This window comes from Sceloporus occidentalis, unplaced genomic scaffold (genome assembly GCF_023333645.1).
Source record: "Sceloporus occidentalis isolate IW3139 unplaced genomic scaffold, rSceOcc1.0.p SCAF_51, whole genome shotgun sequence".
In the NCBI taxonomy this organism is placed as follows: Eukaryota; Metazoa; Chordata; class Lepidosauria; order Squamata; family Phrynosomatidae; genus Sceloporus; species Sceloporus occidentalis.
In genome coordinates this window covers 7,177,462-7,197,020 of record NW_028317031.1, presented here as the reverse complement: position 1 = coordinate 7,197,020, position 19,559 = coordinate 7,177,462, and the positions used below count along the sequence as shown (strand labels likewise).

Below are 19,559 nucleotides of genomic sequence, written 5' to 3'. Positions count from 1 at the left end.
CGCGGTGCACAGATACCATGATGTGTTTCCCCTTTAATGTTTGTCTAGGGTTTGGCTGATCCGGAAATTCTTTGATTTTTTTAAGGTGTTTAAAGAAATTTAAAGAAAGTTATCGGATTTGCTGAAATTGTCAGATTTTATTAAACATTTAGGGAAACAACTAACTTACTAAGTTGTTTTGGCCATTTGAAATAAGACTCAATCAGTTTTAGGGCCCATTTTTTTCCTGCAGAAAAGATGGACCCCCCCAATACAGAAACAGGACGGGTTAGCTGTAAAGTAAGACATTATCCCTCCTTAGAATCAAATTGTTACGTTGGACTAAACCATTGGCCTTCTCAATTAGTTGTTTTCAGCTGATAGAACTTATATTTTGTTTTTAAATTTCTTGACATGTTGTTCGCTCCCGGGCTCTTGCAGGGGGGGTTCCAAGCTCACAGCCAGCTTCTGTGTCCCGGCTTATCAGGGTAGAAGACGTAAGTAGATCATTCACACGAAGATCTCGGCTCCTCAAGTGATAAAAATATATGTTCTTGCAGCCTAATATGCTTCCCACAGGAGCTCAGTCCATTGGAACGCACAGAGCTGACCCTTTTTATATAGTTATTGCATTTATGGAGTATGAGTGCAAAACGTTACATTTTACAATCCCCCTGATTATTGGCAGTTTTTTTTTCTCTTCATATTCATCTCATCGGACCAGGAATTCCTTTATATAATCACTTTCTCATGAGTTTAAATTACCTGTGGGATTCTGCAATGGATTAGTATATTAAATTGGTGTTGTAATAGTTATGATAGCATTGTAATGACTATAGGAAGAGTTTTTTTGGGGGTTATTTTATACCAATATGAAAATGTCTACTTGCAACGTTTTAGGTCTCTTGCTTTGGTAAAACAATGAGAGTTTATATATATATATATATATATATATATATATATATATATATATATATATATATATATGTGTGTGTGTATATATATATGTATATATATTTTATTTATTTATTTATAATGTCATTCAGTAAATACGTTTAAAAGTGATCTTGATACAACCATTGGAATGTTCCTGTTCATTGGGTCATACCGTGACTTGCCGTGGCAGCAAAATATTAAATTTTAACCCAAATCACTTTTTATACGTATAAAATATATGTGGGTTTGTGTGAGAGCTTAATTTAGTCAATCTCTTCTGTGGAAACTGGTTTTGGCAGCCTTTGAAGTAATGGGGAACGTACAGGATAGATTGGTAATTATGCCCATAGCCGGAAACAGTCCTGAGTTTGCTGGGGCAATCTCAAGAAGCATGCTTATGACCCAGCTGCTGGCTTTCCTGGGCTATGGCTGTGGGCCAATGTCCAATGCCCAAATCTGACACTTTCATATAAAGAGGTAAAGATGCACTCTCCTCTGACCATGTAACACAGATGGAGAGTAACATCGCGTGGCCGATGGCATGTTATGAATGGACGCCATGCACCCTCAGGTGTCCCGGGAAAGGGCATATGGGGTTTATGAGTATAAGATCTGGGTGCTGGAGTGGTGAGCAGAAGATGAAAGGCCAAGTCTTTGGGACTGAAAATGTTAAAAGCATTTCTTGGAATCGGGATATTTATGCATTTTTACGCAGTTTTGTAGAATAGTGATGAAAACGAGTGCCGGCTAGATTTATTTTATTACTGCTTGTATCATTTATATTCAGGGCAAAGTGCTTGTTTATTAAATTGTATTAGATGAAATAAATTCCTTTTTAAAACCGCTATTTCCCCGTCTCACCCATCAGACAGCATTGTTTTCACAAAGAAAATGTTCTCCAAGTTAAGAAATGTGTTCTCTCTGTTTTCCGTTTCCCAGGAAATAATTGAATTCCCCATTCTGAAGTTAAATGGCAGAACAATGGAGATAGAATCCACCTTTCATACGTACGTGCAGCCGGTGGTGCACCCCCAGCTTACCCCATTCTGCACCGAGGTAAGGAAAAGAAGTTATCGTTAAACAATTTTTGCCCCCAATGATTGCTTGGTGTCTGAGCGCCTTTTTCTTGCAAGGAAAGCTCACTGGAGTTGACCCTTGTTAATGTGTACTAAAGTCAGAAAGTTGGAACGACAAACACCGTGCTTGGTGATATACCTATATTTTAATGTGACTTTGTGACCTATTTAACCATTTATGTATCCGCATAAGACATTTATAAGAAAAATATTTCTTATTAAGAATAATACACGATCTTGTAAACCAATTCTCTGCTCTTTCTATACACATCATTGGGGTTTTTAGGGCTGTAGAACCCTGCGATTCCCTCATACCCAGCAAACATTCTGAACTTCTGGTAAGAGAGACATCCGAGGAAAAAAGTGGCTCAGAGGGATTTGGGTTCAAAAGCGGCAATGTGGTGCTTGTGAGACGAACATATTGCTTTAAAAAAAAAAAAAGATTGATATGGCATATATTTTAATCAAATTACCATACCATATTTGCTTGATTATAAGACGACCCCCCAAATCTGAATATTAATTTAGGAAAAAAAGAGAGGATGAATATAAGACGACCCTATAGGAAAAATTTTACCAGTAAATGTTAATTCATCTAAACTATTTTTTTTTTAATAAAAGCTATGATTGAGAAAAATATTTTGGTTTTATTTCCTTCTATTTTCCAATCTGCCCCATGATATGCCTTTTAACCCTCTAAATGCCACTGTGCCCCATGATATGCCTTTTGACCCCCTATGTGCCACTCTACCTCCAGAAATGCCTTATACCCCTATATGCCACTCTGGCATTTAGAGGGTTAAAAGGCATATTAGGGGGAAGAGTGGCATATAGGGAGGTTTAAGGCATTCAGGAGGCAGAGTGGCATATAGAGGGTTAAAAAAGGCATTTCTGGAGGCAGAGTGGCATTAAGGGGGTTAAAAGGCATTTCACAGAGCGCTTTGCCTCCAGAAATGCCTTATGCCCCCCATTTAACACTACCCCCCCCCCCCCCCAACTTCTGACTTCCCTGTCATATAGCCGGGGCAGTGAGTAGATCCCACGCACTTACGCTGCAGCCGGAAGGAGGCGTGGCTAACAGCGGGGGTTGTCTGCGTCCATCGCGCAGACCTTCCCCGACTGTCAGAGATCAGAGTTCCCCGCACCGGTGCGGGGAACTCTGATCTCTGACAGCCGGGGAAGGTCTGCGCGATGGACGCAGACAACCCCCGCTGCTAGCCACACCTCCTTCCTGCTGCAGCGGAAGTTGTCTACACGAATCGCGTAGACATCTACACGCTGCCCCAGCTACACACCGGGGACTCAGAAGTACCGGTAAGTGGAGCGGGGGGGGGGGGAGACAGGAGGATCCAGGTCCCCTGCAGCTACGGGGGATCTGGATCTTAGTCGTCTCATAGTCAGACCTATTTGAGGTCTGATTATAAGACGACCCCGATTATAAGACGAGGGGTATTTTTCAGAGCTTTTGCTCTGAAAAAAACCTCGTCTTATAATCGAGCAAATACGGTATTACTTTACCTAAATGTTAGAAATCTTGCAAATGAAGAATTTACATGTTCCAGGTGAAATAATAAAAAATCTAATAGGATCCTTTGGCTGTAAAGTAGTTGATCTGTTCCCCCGGATTGTGCGATTATGGGGTCGCGGCGCAGGGTTTAAAGAGTCGAATTCCCCCTCCTTATCCTCCCGCCATTCCTCTGTTTGTTGTAAATTGCAGTAAAGGGCTTTGTTGCAGCACCTGCCCTTGTAAGGTTGAGATTTATTGCTTTCTTTGTCCAGGAAGAAAGACTTGGCCATCTTATCAGATAGCTCACCAGAGGCGAGTGCTTATGTAATCGGCAAACTGCTTTGCTGTGGCATTATGATTTATTTACAGATAAATCCTTAAAACTTGCCGTTGCGGTCGCACCAGGTGTATGGTGCCAAAAGGCCATGCGTTTTCATGCCCTGCACTATTACAGTGATCTGCCGCTACTCCGGCATCTCCTCTCCTAAATAACAGATTGCAAGCTCTTTGTTGCAGGCCATGGATCCTAAAATGGAAACAAATGAAAGTTTCTTTTGTTTCGTAGGTATATCATTTAGGGACACTGTTCCGTTTTGTTTCTCCTACTGATTTGTTTCCACATACACAGTAGATTTGATAGTATAGCATAACTTTCATCACATTTCTGTGTCGGGCGCGGTGGCGGCGCTTTTCCCAGACGGTTCTAACCGCGGACTGCTGACTTTTTTTTTTTGCATTGCTGGCATTAAGAGGGTTAAAGCCAATTACCGTTTATTTCTGTGCTATTTCACAGTCAATGAAATAGGAGTTTGAAGCAGCATTTAACTTTCACTAGCAGAAATTATCCTTCCACCTCCTGTGACATGCTTCAATTTTCTTTATGTGCACAAATTTACATACAAGCCAACCCCTTCAAATTGCCAGCCATTAGAGGAAATCAGGCAATGTAACCCAAAAATAAAGCTTTTACTAACTAGATTTGTGGTCCTTTTTATCGTGGAGTCCCCCCCCCCCAGTCAAGCAGCATTACTGTCTTAAGCAGACCTCCCTGAGCAACTATTCCCTTTGCGTAGGAATAACTCCATATCTGATGCTACACTCACCAATGTATAGAATACAATGGATTTGTGAAATAAATAGTTTAACAGAAATAAATATTCCTCTTTTTTAGTTTTTTTTCTTTCATTATTATTATTATTATTGTTTTTATATAGCGCCATCAAATTCTGTAGCGCTGTGCAGTGGGTGGACAGGACACAAAAAGTAGTATGTAACATAACAATTTGACTTATTGACAACTCACTGACATAGCTGATAGCCACTGTTTAAAAAACAAAAAAAAGAATAATTATGAATTGTGAACCAATGGGAAGCCACGTGTGATGAGCAAAAATCCTGAAATTTCCGATGAGTTCTAAATAGGCACTTTTGCTTCCTTTTGAATTCTACATCATAATGGCTTAATGAACTGCAAAAGAAAATCCTAGAGCATCCTCTCTTTAATTAACATTTCTCACTGAAAGGTATTTATTACCATTCCTCGTTAGTCATTAGTAGAAAATAAGTTTGCCCTGAAGTCTTAGTTCTTGTATTCATTACAATTAATTAAACTTGTGTTGTGAGTTAATAAACATACCCCTGGGTGGGGTGAGCAGACTGAATTATATATATATATATATATATATATATATATATATATATATATATATTTCTTTTGGATCGGCGTAAAAAATGACTGATACGTGACTTAAAAAAGTACAGCAGTAAATTACTCTTTTTGTAATGGTCTTTATGATAGAGGATACTACCCTTTCTGTAACAATTAGCTGCTTATTTGGTAAACTTTTTCTTCTCCCCTGAAATTTGAAGTACAGTAAATGACCCCTGTATAGTAGAACATTTGTCTGGATTCAAAAGGCATATTAAAGATAAAATTCCAGGGAAACTAAGCAATCCTGTTCAGGGAAACTTAATGGCTTAATAAACACATATAAATGCTGACATTCTGGATGTTTCTAGATTTGAGAGTCCACGAAGATCCAGCACCTTTTTGTTCTACGACGCTAAAAACAGATGGTTGGGTGTCAAAAAGATGGAGAATTCTGTTACCAGGGATAGTTTGACACACTTCAAACTATTTTGGCTATTATAGTAACACACCGTCCCTTCTTTTTCAGCTGACGGGAATTATCCAGGAGATGGTAGATGGACAGCCGACTCTCAGCCAAGTATTGGAGGTGAGTATTGCTCGAGACATTCCACCTCCGGTCTCCAAATACACCAGGGTTTTTACAGGGTAGTTTCAAGAACATGAGGGATATATAATCTATATTGTAGTATATATACACTTAATTTACACAATTTCGCTGTTAATCACAATTTAAACATAGTAAAAATTATGTATAATTGTATTTCCCCTAATGGTCAAGCCAGAATGTATAGACATAATATTACATTTCTATAGACATAATATTACACTTCTAGGTATACATTGCTTGTTTGAGAATTTAAAATCATGGAAAAAATAAATTTAAAATGATGGAAATAATATATAATTCAGTTAAAGGTGAGCTAGAGGATAACCTTGATTAACGTTCCAATGAACAAGGTGGGTAAAGAGGGGAAAAAAAGCCTAAAATGATCTCCGCAAAGTAAATTACGAGTGTTTCCTACTGGTCAACGTGCGATAAACATCAAAGTAAGTTATCATAACATCCTCTCTGTTTATGCCTCTAGGTCTTCCAAGAGTACTGTGACCTTCTAGCATTCGTCCCCCTAGTGCACCCATCTCCCTGGTAAACAAGCACCAAATCTTGTTAATAACAGTAAGAGTATAGGCCAGGGCAGATAAGATCACAATTTTCTCCCTGTTCTGATTACAAGGGCTTATCTTTGTTGAAATGGCTCATCTCTTCCACCGCCTAAAGCTGCTCATCACCGTCTTCCTTATCCTTCTCTCTTCTTTACTCAGAGAGCCGACGAATGGATGGCCAAGGAGGGCCTTTTAGATCCAAGCGTCAAATCTATCTTTGTTACCTGTGGGGACTGGGACTTGAAGCTTATGTGAGTATGAGAGACTAAACAGTGTTTCTGTGTCCGCATGATGTGCCATACGTTGCATTCCTACTAAAGTCAAATCGCAAGCCTGTTTCACATAAAAAGATATTAGATAAATTGCTCAGTTGTCATATAAAATGTTTTAACTGGGCATGCTGTGTGTGGGGGGGCCTCCTTCGATCAAAAAGGGTACAAATGGCTGTGAAACCAGAGGGCAGATCCGCTCTCATCACCCAGAGATCATATGATAATGAAGTGCAAGGTAAGAAATACTTAAGGAAACATGAAAAGAGCTGCATATATACTCCTGTGCTTAACGACACTGATGCTGGAAGTATGGAGTTAAATACCGTGGTGGCTAGACTGTGATTAATGCCTATTGTAACACTTACAGTAGGTTATGTTGTAAAGCAGGGCATTGGTGGTGCACATACATGCCACCCAATGCTAACAAAACGCTAATTGGAAATATTTCTGTTCTATGTGGATAGAATTTCCAGCATTTTATGGCAATTTACCTGGGCTTTTGTAATTTTTTTTCCTGTTAGCAGAAAAATAATTAATTGGGGCGTGCACCCTTCTTAAAGGATACTTAAAGGTGAGTGGAGAGACATTCATGGGGAAAAATGATCATGTTTTTAATATGTATATATCTTACACAGTTAAACTAATTTCAGTCTGCGGCACCATTACATTACATTACATTTCATTTAATGTATAGAGCTGTATAATGTAGGTTTTGGGGAAAGTGACAGATCTCTTCTAAAGGAATAGGAAAGATCTTCGTGATTAATGTCGGGTGGACGGCCTCTTGAAAGCCAGGCGCAATATCTCGCTTGATGCTTTTAGAGATGTTAATTATGTTTGGTCGCGGGATGGTAAATAGAGCTACCCAAAGCCTGTATCACAGACTTTTTTTATCACAGGTTGGGAAGGACCAGCTGACACATAGCAGTAAATTGATAACTCGAATGTGTTAGGGCTGGTTAATTTTATTTTGACATAAATTTTCCAATTTAATACTTAATAAGAATATAAAAAAGTAACGCGGGACAGATAGCAAATTGCTGGGTTTTTTTTTCTTTCCTTTTTTGCAGCGTTTCTTGGAAGTCGATGAAGATACACAGTATGATTAAAAGGGGTGTTGATAGGATTGTAGTTTCCTTTACATCCATTTACCCCAAACTCTCTAGGAAACATGAGAAAAAAAAAAAAATAATAATTCTTTTTACAGGTTACAAATTATTAGAAGCAGAATTACTTAGGTTCTAGGAAAGCAACTTTTTACCTAGAAGTTTTGATTTAACTTACATTTTTCCAACATGGGGTACATGTACATTGGTTGGGACCAAGGGGTATTTCACTACCTAATTAATTTCGTACATTAACATATGACAAAAGAGTTATTCTTGTCCCTAGACAAGCCTAATTATTATATCTTTTATGTAATCACATTATCTTATATGTAATAATAATAAAAAAAAAAGATTACATGTCCCTGATGTTATTGTGAATACGTAAACGCCACAAACATACTCTTATCTATTTTACACACAAAAAGATGCTTAATTCCCCTGATATCTGCTTGCCCTCTTGGCTTTGAAGAGGGTGAATGTGCCTGTTGGCTATTAGGTTACATCAAGAGATCCCTAGAGGAGAAAACACCTTACAGATGGTAATTGGGATTTTGCAGGAATCCTTTGGATCCTCTTGATTGCGGCTTGTAGATTATTGCAGACCTTGCAGTTGTCTTTGAGAATGCTAACCTCTTAAAAGCGAGAAAGGCAGAACCAAATCTCTAGAACACATCCAGCGCCCGACACACGGATAAGTTTAAAGGTCTTTTATCCGTATTCAAAGAATTCTGGCATCTGACCTGAGCTTTTCAGAAACAAGTAGAATTAGCAATTTTATCTACTCTTCCTCCAATATAATCTAATTCATTACCTACACCTGTAGTCTTTTAAAACGCATATTTACTTTTGGGGCAGCCCTATCCCCCACCTAGGGCAGTGCCCAACGTAGCCCACCCTCAGTGGTTGGAACACATTAAAAGGCGCACAGCTCCTTTAGCCGCTCCTCCATTCTTTAAGGTCTGATGCAGCCCTAACACACAATGAAAACTGTAAAATGATTGTGTTTATTAAAAAATTGCCAGTATAGGCCAGAGTGCTGTAATTAGTTACTGTGATTGTAAAATACCAGCGTAGCGACTTCTTCCCTACATGTTCTCTGTCGTTCATTATATATCGGTTATAGATCACTTTTTGTTTTTGTGGATAGATCGCACCCAGATGTATGGCGTGCATGAGCATCCATTGACTTGTCAGGATGTTGGGGACTCAGACAAAAATGTTTATCATAATCATTTTGGTACAAAAACAGCAGAATCATGTTTCATGGAGACTGCCAAAAATGGCTATTGGAGGAGGATTTAGAAAGCAGAGGTTTCTGGATGATTGGTACGCTTGGAAATAAATGCAGCTTAATGTCAATGGGTGATTTCCCTTTAAATGACATATTCTGCTCTAACAGCAATGCCCTCAGACCATAAAGAAACACAACCTAGCTGCCATAACCGCTAGTTTCATACTAAACAAAAAACATATTTTGACAGCATTACCTAGGGCACTGTAACAATGTCAGCTGGGATACTGTTAACCCCTTGAATGCAAGGTGGGTGAGCGGCTTATATGGCTGACTCACCTGGATCACCACAAGATGACTCTACTACTACCAGGAAGAATGACGACTACTGACTACTGTACCTTGCAATGTGAGCAGGCGTACCAATGTTCTCCAGCATCTAACACTTCTGATCTTATCCATCTATAATGTCTTCCTTGGAAAGAGAAATGTCAACTTTCATCTCTTTAATACTTAAAGGGACACTTTAATACTCATGATAGCCCCCACTAAATAAGTATACTATGTGAGTGATTTGATATGCACTCTTCAAAAACGGGGGGGGGGGATTAAAAAGTATGTGCCTGAGAAAGAAGCTGCAGCGGTGCAGCTGGAATCCTCTTCTGTGGCATGACCGTTTGTCCCTTTGAATAAGCCAATCGGTGTCAGGAAAGCTCTTCTATTGAAATGAGACCCCTCTAATTACCTCCCATCTGAACAGAGCCACGCTGCGGAGCTGTCTGGAGGGGAGTATATCGCATGCACAGAGACGGAACGCAATGTAGCAGAATTCCCCCATACGTTTCAAAAGGAACGTCAATCTTTGAGGATCTCTTAGCGGTCCTGTGTGTTAAAGTGCATATGATGGTTGGAGTGACCTTTTAAAGGCACCATATAATGTCCTTTAAAGCGCCAGCTGTAATAAAGGGGAAAGAATGTATGATTGAACTATCCAATATCTCCCATGAAAGTGCTCACTTTGGAACCAACCTGCCTGTAGGTGCATAACTTTCTTGCACGGTAGATAAATGTTAATATTAGGGCTGCAACTAACGATTATTTTAATAATTGATTAGTTGGCCGATTATTTTTTCGATTAATCGGATAAAAAAAACAATATGCAAATTTTTTGTTTATTTAAAATAATTTAATGAACTGGATGTTAAAAAACAACTTAAAATTTACATTAACATTCTTATTTTGTTATGATGTAATAAAAAAACAATATTTTCAAAGTACAAAAACCCAAACACAATATTTATGAAACAAAATAACCCCAAACATTCTGAAAAGAGGTGGACTATTACTGTTCAAGAAACTTTGCACCCAGCCCTGGCACTTTGCACCCAGCCCTGGCACTTTGCACCCAGCCCTGGCACTTTGCACCCAGCCCTGGCACTTTGCATCCAGCACTTTGCACCCAGCCCTGGTACTTTGCATCCAGCACTTTGCACCCAGCCCTGGCACTTTGCACCCAGAACTTTGCACCCAGCCCTGGCACTTTGCACCCAGAACTTTGCACCCAGAACTTTGCACCCAGCCCTGGCACTTTGCACCCAGCCCTGGCACTTTGCACCCAGCCCTGGCACTTTGCACCCAGCCCTGGCACTTTGCACCCAGCCCTCAGCACTTTGCACCCAGAACTTTGCACCCAGCCCTGGCACTTTGCACCCAGCCCTGGCACTTTGCACCCAGCCCTTTGCACTGTGCCCCTGCACCCAGTCTCCAACTCTGCCCTGCACCCAGCCCTGCCCCCACACCCTGCCTTGCCCCCACACCCTGCACCCACTCTGCCCTGCACCCACACTCACACCCTGCACCCACTCTGCCCTGCACCCAGTCTCCAACTCTGCCCTGCCCCCACACTCACACCCTGCCCTGCATCCCCACCCCCACTCTGCCCTGCACTCAGTCTCCTACCCTGGCCTGCCCCCCCACCCCCACTCTGCCCTGCATCCCCTGAAACCCCACCCCCACCCCCGCGAATCGCTCTGTGCGAATGGAGCCACTCGCAACCAAAAGAAGGCGGAGAGTGCAGAGCGTGTAGCGGAAGCGGGGAACGCTCGCGGAGGTAAGTAAAAGGAGCCGAGTGCTCCAACAACGAATCGATCACTCGATTAATCGATAACGGAAATCGTTGTCGACGATTTCCGTTATCGATTATTATCGATTTTATCGATTCGTTGTTTCAGCCCTAGTTAATATAAAAGAAGCGCTTTATGCTTTCGTATGTATTAAAGTGCATATGATGGTTCCCTTTAAATATCCAGCCAATGAGGATGTCATGTAAGATAATCGGAGAACTGCTCGGTTGATAATGGAGAATTTTTTATTAATTTTCTGCCCAACATTCTCTCCTAATATTATAATGAACCCTTTTAAATTAGTATTCATAATCGGCAAAATAAACAAAATTTTCTTAAACTTGCTTAACTCACAATGTTTAAATATTAATTTTTTAACTTGTTAGGTGTTACTGTGCCATTAACTGTTCCCGAGACCCAAAGGTAGGGTCTTACTATGTTATTAGTAATCCGTAACTGAAGATCTGCGGGCAGCAATTTGAGGCTAACTGTCCCCTGTAAACTGTAAATTAAAACATCTGTTTTTAAGCAACAAACAACTATAATTAATGCAATTGTTGGATTTAATATATTCTGTTTCATACTAAGTATCAGATAATTTGCGTAACATCCTTGCAAATGGGAACAAATGTTTCCAGGAAAGATTTTGCCTTGTATTTCTTTCCGGTGAAATGTCTTAAAAAAAAAAATAAAAAAAAATAATATATAAATAAAATGAATGACTATTTCCATTCAAGTTTACGGCGGGCTTCTTATTAATTATTGCAGTTTTTATATGGAGGTAATAATCGGTACATCTCGGGAAACGGGATGCCTTTTGCCTGCCCGATCAAGAGGTTTAAATCCTTAACAAATTGCAAGAACTATTTCTGCGCGTGGAACTTTTTAGTAACATTTGTTCCCGTGGCAGAGACCACATTCTTCCCTTTTTTTTTGCAGTTGCTCACGTTTTCAGGGCGTATTAAACAGCAAATGTTGTTGTGTTTTTATACCGCGATAAAGCAGAATCTTTGCCGTGAAGGGTTTATAGCGGCGTTCCTTCATCTTATGCGCACATTAGTGTAAGCTCGTCGGTAAATTATACTACCGCTTTAATTTTATTTTCCCGATATAATTCTTCTTTTGCGAGTGCTGCTGGCTAAGAGGCCCTTGGATTACGAGTGAATTAAGATCGTTCTATTTGTTTACTGTTTATTGCTTGCTTTTAATATATACAGGGCTGGCCGAATTTATATCGAATTTATGCGCCGGCCGGAAAATTTCAGGAGCCAGCAGGATTTTTTATAGGAGCCAGGAAGGGGCGTTTCCGTCGAGATCGATGTTGGCACCAACAGCATATTTAAAACTAGAGTGTGGGACAGCTGTCGATAAGTGGAGCAGCCTTTCGGCAGAGGTGGTAGAGGGTGTTTCAGTGAGCGAGTTTAATTTTACATGGGATAGGTTTAAGGGTGTCCTAACATAGGATAAGGAACAAGAAAAAGGGTTAGGCCTTAGAAATAAGGAATTTATTTATATATATTTATATTAAAAATGCAAAGTTTTAGGCAGGTGTGAAAACATGCTGTGAAGAAAAAAAAAAAAAACTAGCCGTGTTAATAGTTTATTTTTTTATCATTTAACAAAATGCATAGTGAGTGAACAAAAAAATCTAAAACTTCAGTGCGGGCCGGTGGATTCCAGGTGTTCTGCCCAAGCTCTTTTTGAAGAAGCACAAAGAAACGGGCAATTTATAGGACCGTAGAAGCAGCGGTCGGCCAAGGAAACTTAGTGCAGCAGATGAGACACGCGATGCTTCCCATCGCTGACGGCGGTACACGAATGGGTTTGCAGGCAACAGTGAAGCATAGATTAGGTCCTGTATTTCTACAAACGGAGTTTGGATTTTGGTCCATGCAATTCAATCCGGGAGGCATCAGGTTGACACCACACTATGTTAAGCGTAAAGAAGGAGACCTGAAAGGGATGGTTTGGCCCCCACAGAGCCCTGATCTCAACATCATCGAGTCTGTCTGGGATTACATGAAGAGAGAGAAGCAGCCGAGTCTGAATAAATACACAGAAGAACTGTGGTTCTCCAAGATGTTTGAAACAACCTACTTGCCGAGTTTCTTAAAAGAACTGTGTGCGAGTTTGCCTAGAAGAACGGATTCTGTTTTGAAGGCAAAGGATAGAAGATATTGCACCATACTTACAAAATGAACCCAAGAGCCTATAGCACATGGCATGGTACAAAGGAAATAATGTGTAACAATCCTGTTTATTCTAAACTCCAGAGTTCCTTGTGACTTTCAAGACAGAACACTCGGCAGCTAAGCTATCACTCCCATAGTATTTTTTACCCCCTTTTTTTTTTTGCTACAGGCAAGAAACAAATTAAAACTGTAAAAGTTTCCTTGTGGGTTTTGGAGTTTGGAGAATATGGTGCTTGGGTCTAGTTAATTAAGTTGATTGTGTAGCTGATGATACCCCAGACACAAGTGCATTTGGCTTCTCGCTAGAAATAAATTACAGAAGCTGGAGAAGACTCTCGTTCAAAAGACAGAGCACAGAAGAATTGAAGCCGTGGATACAGGGAACCTCTACAAGTCAAGCAGCCTCTCTTCTTGCCTCATTCTTTCTTGCAGGCAGCCTGAGGCGGGCTGTGTCTCTCCGAGAGAGTGACAGCGGTGTGACACCGTGAAAATAATTACTAACAAATCCTGGTGGTGACTGCAAGCAGCTCCGCGCCTTCAGAGGCATGTCACGGTGCATTAGAGCGGGACTGCGGGAGATACAAGTGGCCGCGAGTGCCATTCAGAAGCTAGGGGCTCGCGTGTGAGGTGTACCTGCGCAGCACCTCTGTTTATGGCCAAGTACGAGTCCCTGCATTGTCGGTTCTGAAATCAAACCGCGGAGACTGATCTTATCTCCTGTGGAGAAGCAGCAGCGGCTTTTGTGTCCGACACTTGTATTCAATGTATCTGTGTCCTTAGGCTAAGTCGTGGCTTCTGGGAACATTGCTCTGTTCAGGTGAAGCCGCAAATAAAATAACTTACTGAGACCAGGGATTTCAACATTTGTGGCTTTAATAGAAGACAATATCTGTTTGTATTTGTACAATGGTTATAGCATCCTGTATGCTCCCCAACCAAATTTCGTTTTTTTTTTTTTTCCTTAAAATAATTTGTGTAATTATACAGGTGTATTACATATACTATTGGAAGGAAATTTCTGTTTACTATGGTAGTTTCCAGTCAACTGAAGCCACATTTTGGGTGCATTTTCACTGTATAGGTAATAGGAAGTTAGACTAATTTTTTTTTTCCTGAAAACCACTACCAAGGTATAAAGGGCAATAGTAACATTTATACCTTTTTGTTATATAGAACAACTTAATTCAATTATAAAAACCACCTATAATGTGTGCTTTTTTTTAATTTTCAATCGGTATAGTTGTTTGAGAAATACTTAACTGGAAAGGGCCTATTTTACATCAACAAAGCTGAGATCTGTGGCAAAAGATGGCACAGCAAGCAACGTCCCTCTTCACCCTAATCCTATACTGACAATAACAATCGGCAACAAAACAAGAGTGAAGATATGACAGGTAGGAATACGTGAAGTTCTTGAGGTGCACACGTAAGGTGATTTTTAATACATATATTCTTTATTATCTGTAAATACTGTTAGTATAGTTTTATTAACAGAAGCGAATTGTAGAATGTAGGCTACAATGCAGGAAATGTATGTGCCTCCCTATATATTAAACAGATTTAGAAAGAAACCTTTTTTTTTTTTTCTTTTGGGTGCATTATTTTATTTGGAGCAAACTGTTAAACCTGCCTAATGAATGGAATTCAGCGCCCCAGGCCTGAAGTTTACCATTCCACGCGTTGTTGTTAGTTTTTAATAGGGTGTATATACAGAGAGACCAAACATCAGGTTACTGTTTCCCTTCTCCAAAAATAAATAAATAATAAAAAGTCCCACCTTCCCCAAGCTGGAGGTCTTGACACTTCAATTCATTAGTGCTAGATGACAGCAGATTGAGATCCCATTCTGCGCCTCTCCCCGCTTCCCTGCTGTCATGTTTCCACTTCACGTGCCGTGATATTTAAAGCTGATGTGTCGCTTATAGACCTGTTGTACCGTGACAAGCTAAAATAAATAAATTCTGGAGGAGAGGGATAAAGAGACAGGGTCCTCCTGTCAACGGAGTCTTATATCCTGTCACCCCGTTCTGTAATAAGCTCCGTCTTATTATGCACGTGTTGTCGTAATTATTTATTTGATACGGCGCTGTCACTATAGATGGTTAACATGTGTACAGCGGAGAGGTACAGCCCGCGAGAAGTGGGAATCAATTGGAAGCATACATATTGGGTGCAAAAATAGAACCGTAATTCCACAGAATTATAGCTTAGTATTGTTGGCAACCAGAACGACAGCCTACCTAGCCTGATATTTGGGGTATGTTTTAAATATCAGCCCTTAACTGATACATCCAAACATTTTAAGTTTTTAAACACCATCAAGCCAGGCTATGATCAAGTGAGAGCTGACCTCTGATTTTATAATTTTGAGGCACTGCTAGAGTAAGGCCTCAAAGTTGTGCATATGTACTTTTGTGACAATTACACCTTGACTAGATCCTTTCTCTTTAGTAAAGGTGTCTTTGAGACATTAGATTGTATGCTCACAAGAGCAGGGCTCCCTTCTAGTTTTATACCAGTGTACCTTAACGTACATTAATCCTATTGTCGAATTGTATATTGTCCGCTTTAATGTTGTTGTGCACATTGCCCTATTGTATTGTTGGTGCTCTATAGGATTAGTGATATATATATATATATATATATATATATATATATATATATATGTGTGTGTGTGTGTGCTATCTTTCAAGTTTGATTTGAGCCATCTTGGTAGGCTTCCTATCTGGGCTGAAAGTTGCCCTGGCTATAAACAGGCAGGTAGGTATCTACACATAATAGGAAAACCTTTGTTTTTTTCAGTACTGTTGCAAAATATTCTTCCGTAAACGTAACCTTGGTCAGAAGAGCAGAAAACCTCAAAAAAAACTTCAGTATTCGTTTCATGGAACTAATTTGGCGCACATGGCAACCCACCCCCTCTGTCCTAAAGTTGTAAACAAAAAAGTTGTAAACATTAAACATCCAAGGTTTCAGAAAGCCGGGGTTGGGTGCATGCTGTGCGCGCCAGTCACAAGAGGCGGTAACATACAGAATCTCTATTAAAAGGTTATGTCCCTTTTTAAATTTCACAACTTCATAAAGAACCCTAATCTACATCCATCCCTTTCCGTATGGATTATGTATAGTGGAACAGTGAGCAATAATCTATTCCCTTTTAGACTTGATATTTGGTTTTACTTCCAATACTTTTGTTTTGAAAATATCCTAGATGAGCATTTTTGAAATATGTTTATAACCGTCCACTAGTTCTGCATGTCCACAACCCACCGACCGAAATTGTGTAGATGAAAGAGATGTATCAATAGGTGATGCCTTGATTTTAGTGCTTACGTATAACATGGGAGGTGAAACGAGACCCTCGGATGATTTCAGATCAATAAAATGTGAAAAAAAAGAGTAAACCTGTCGGTTTTATTTCCTAGAATATGACAGTAACATACACTAAAAGGTGCAAATCACAGTATTCCTGATCAATGCCGTTTAAGTTGAAGCAATGCGTAGAAAACAAATCCCCTGCAAACATTAATACCAGTCATTTTTTACGTGGGTTCGGCATAGGCTGCCTCTTTTCAGCCGTCTGTGTGTCTGTCTGCTTTCCTCGTAGTCTAGAAGCCGTCTCTTGGTTTCATTTGCATCGAGGCTAACCTTGCTGTTCCTGCTTTCATTTAAATGTGTTAAATATTTAGCGACATCTGTTTTGTAATTCAGGAGGGCTTTATGCGTGACATTGCAAGAATGGTCTTCGGGAAACGAAGCTCCGTATCGGAGACAACAAATCTAGGTTCAAAGAAGTTAGTATTGGTGAATATCAAATATCGTTATGCTTGTGAAGATGCCCATGAAAAAGCTGGGCAAATTCCAGGAGCCCCGTGAGCATGGCTACAAATATATTGCTGTGGCACGTAACTATTTGTCCTGATCTATATTCATTTCTATGGATGCTCCTGTCTGTGGCCCTCAAAATCCTACTTTGATTTGTCCGTCGCTGACCGGAGACTTGTGTGTCTCTTCATGCATTCAACAGTACTTTAAGCAGCCAAGTCGTTAGAAATCGCCATTAATAGTTATATTTTATTCTGAACAGTTTGATATTGTAGGAAAACATAACTGTAATTACCTTTTGAAAAGCCAACCTTTTCTCCACCGAGGTGGTGGCCATTCCTTTACTTTTTATTTAAAAAGGTCTAACTTGCAGGAGCTTTCTGTCAGTTTTAGTGATAAAGCCCCTGATGGAGCTGTCAGGGGCTTTATCACCTAAACTGACAAAGCTCCTGCAAGTAAGACCTTTCAAATAAAAAGTAAAGGAATGAGAACCCCCCGTCTCATTCGATAGAAAGCTGTTCAGTGGTCCATGTGACCTTTCTAGGGGGCGGACATGACATTTTTATCATACATTTTATTTTTATATTTTTCCCTAAATTTTTTTTCAACTCTTTCCTTCATTCTAGAATCAAAGCTACTGTCCGCTCTTCTGTATGAGATATGTATATAGATTATGATTATACGGATGGAGAAATGGGCGCAGGCACACACTGAATGTGCCCTCTCTGGGGAGCCTTAGTGAGGTTGATATCAGTCATATAAATATGTTCGCTGCGTATTTTTCTCCCTTCTCCCCAGCACACTCTGCATAACTTTTCTTTAGACGGTGTCTCTCCAGAAAGTGACAAGGCTGACCCCTTTCCATTGTCTCCTGACTCGCTGAACCCAGTAGCAGATGGACATTAACCTAGTCTGATTAGTTGGGAGACAGCGACATTAATTTTTGATACACTGGGACCACCTGAGAAATGGAATTCAATTACCGCATCCTCTCTCCGACGCGGCTCTCTCCCTTGTCTTCTCCACCTCCCGCCTTCACTCTTCTTCTCGCTCGTCCTCTGATTTTATTTCTAGACCCGCGGAACTTGTTGAAATTCAAAACCCCTATTTCTGCCAGTGACCCCCAGGATAATTAGGGTTAAATTGATAAGCTATTACCCCCGCTGACACGTTTTATCAGCTTCTGTTTGTACTAGAGGATACAATACAAAAGTGAAAGAGCAATTTGTGCTCTGCTGTCAATCTCCAGGCCTAGATAAAGGTGTTACAATTTAGATAACACGCTCAGTGTTCTCTGTGCTTTTGTTGTTCAATTAGTGTTCCTTTTTTCCCAGCTCTGTCTCTTCTCGCCCTCCCTCTCTCCCTACGTACCGTCCGTCGTATTTCACCTCGTGCCATCTCGTGATAATGATGCCCTGTTAAGTGTGAGAAGAGATAGGGCAGTTTAGTGCCTTCCTAGCACAATGGACGCCCATCCATCATTACATCGGCTCTGCTCTCACTTAGGGAGAGTGATAAGGGGACGCATGCATTTATCACTGGATGCCGGTGTTATTTCCGCTGCCTGGATTAACGCCGCTGCTTTCTAAGCACACTCTCGCCAATGTTTTTTTTTTTTTTTTTCTTCTTCTCCCTTTCTTCTGTTCTATAGACTAGATAAATTATTTGGATGGTTCCAGTGAAAACCCCTTTCAGACAACCCAGCAGATGATTTAGGAATGCCTAATGATACCTGCAACTCTCTCTGCCCCTAAGGAGAGGGGAGTGTTGCTAACTTCTCCATCAGATTTTGCATGGTTTACCCAGTGAACCATTTTTTTTTTTTTTTTTTTTACAAAAAGTTTTTTTTTTTAGCAATCTGCAATGTGTTTTCACCTCTAGCACACAAATGGTTAAGTATTCGAGTTATCATGGATTTTGGGTTAGGGGGCACTTGGGTAGGAATGTTTTCCTACCAAGGAGTGATTAAGGTCGTAGTCCTTACATGGGGGAAAAATTGGCAGGCTAGATGGGTCGAATGGTTGACATCTAAAAAAGAGACCTCTGCGGCTTTTGAAAACTAATGTGAATCCATGTTTTACGCGGTGAATATTGCTCCACTCAACGGTATCTCAAACACCTCTTGGGTATCTCCTCTGGGACAATTGCATTAATATCCATTTTTAAAAAGTCTTTTTGGTTGCAAAGCACGTTTTTTTAATTTATTTTTTAGCAAGATTCAGTCCACCCCAGTAAGAATAATGTGAAATATTTCAGCAGAAGTAAAGTTTAACAGAAAATGCACGGATTTGGCTGCTAATCCAGATCAGATTAACCGTGACTTTCTCTTCTGCCCTTTACCCAACAGGCTGCCGGGACAGTGTGAATATTTAGGACTGCAGGTCCCAGATTACTTCAAGCAGTGGATTAATCTGAAAAAGGTACTTTCTACTTTTTTTTTCTTCCTAATCCCCTTTTCTTTTAAACATATTTGTCCACGGGGAGGTGTTTCACAGCC

General features: G+C 40.3%; 1 protein-coding gene across 1 annotated transcript in view; it reads left to right on the top strand.

Annotated features, from left to right (window-relative positions):
- The window catches only part of LOC149288552 (ERI1 exoribonuclease 3-like), a 116,177-nt gene that overhangs the window by 15,493 nt on the left and 81,125 nt on the right, over positions 1-19,559 (top strand). The window contains exons 3-6 of the mRNA XM_089491700.1: positions 1,855-1,971; positions 5,676-5,735; positions 6,470-6,561; positions 19,410-19,482. Coding sequence (XP_089347826.1) covers positions 1,855-1,971; positions 5,676-5,735; positions 6,470-6,561; positions 19,410-19,482 — 342 coding nt within the window. The remainder of the gene's footprint in view (positions 1-1,854; positions 1,972-5,675; positions 5,736-6,469; positions 6,562-19,409; positions 19,483-19,559) is intronic.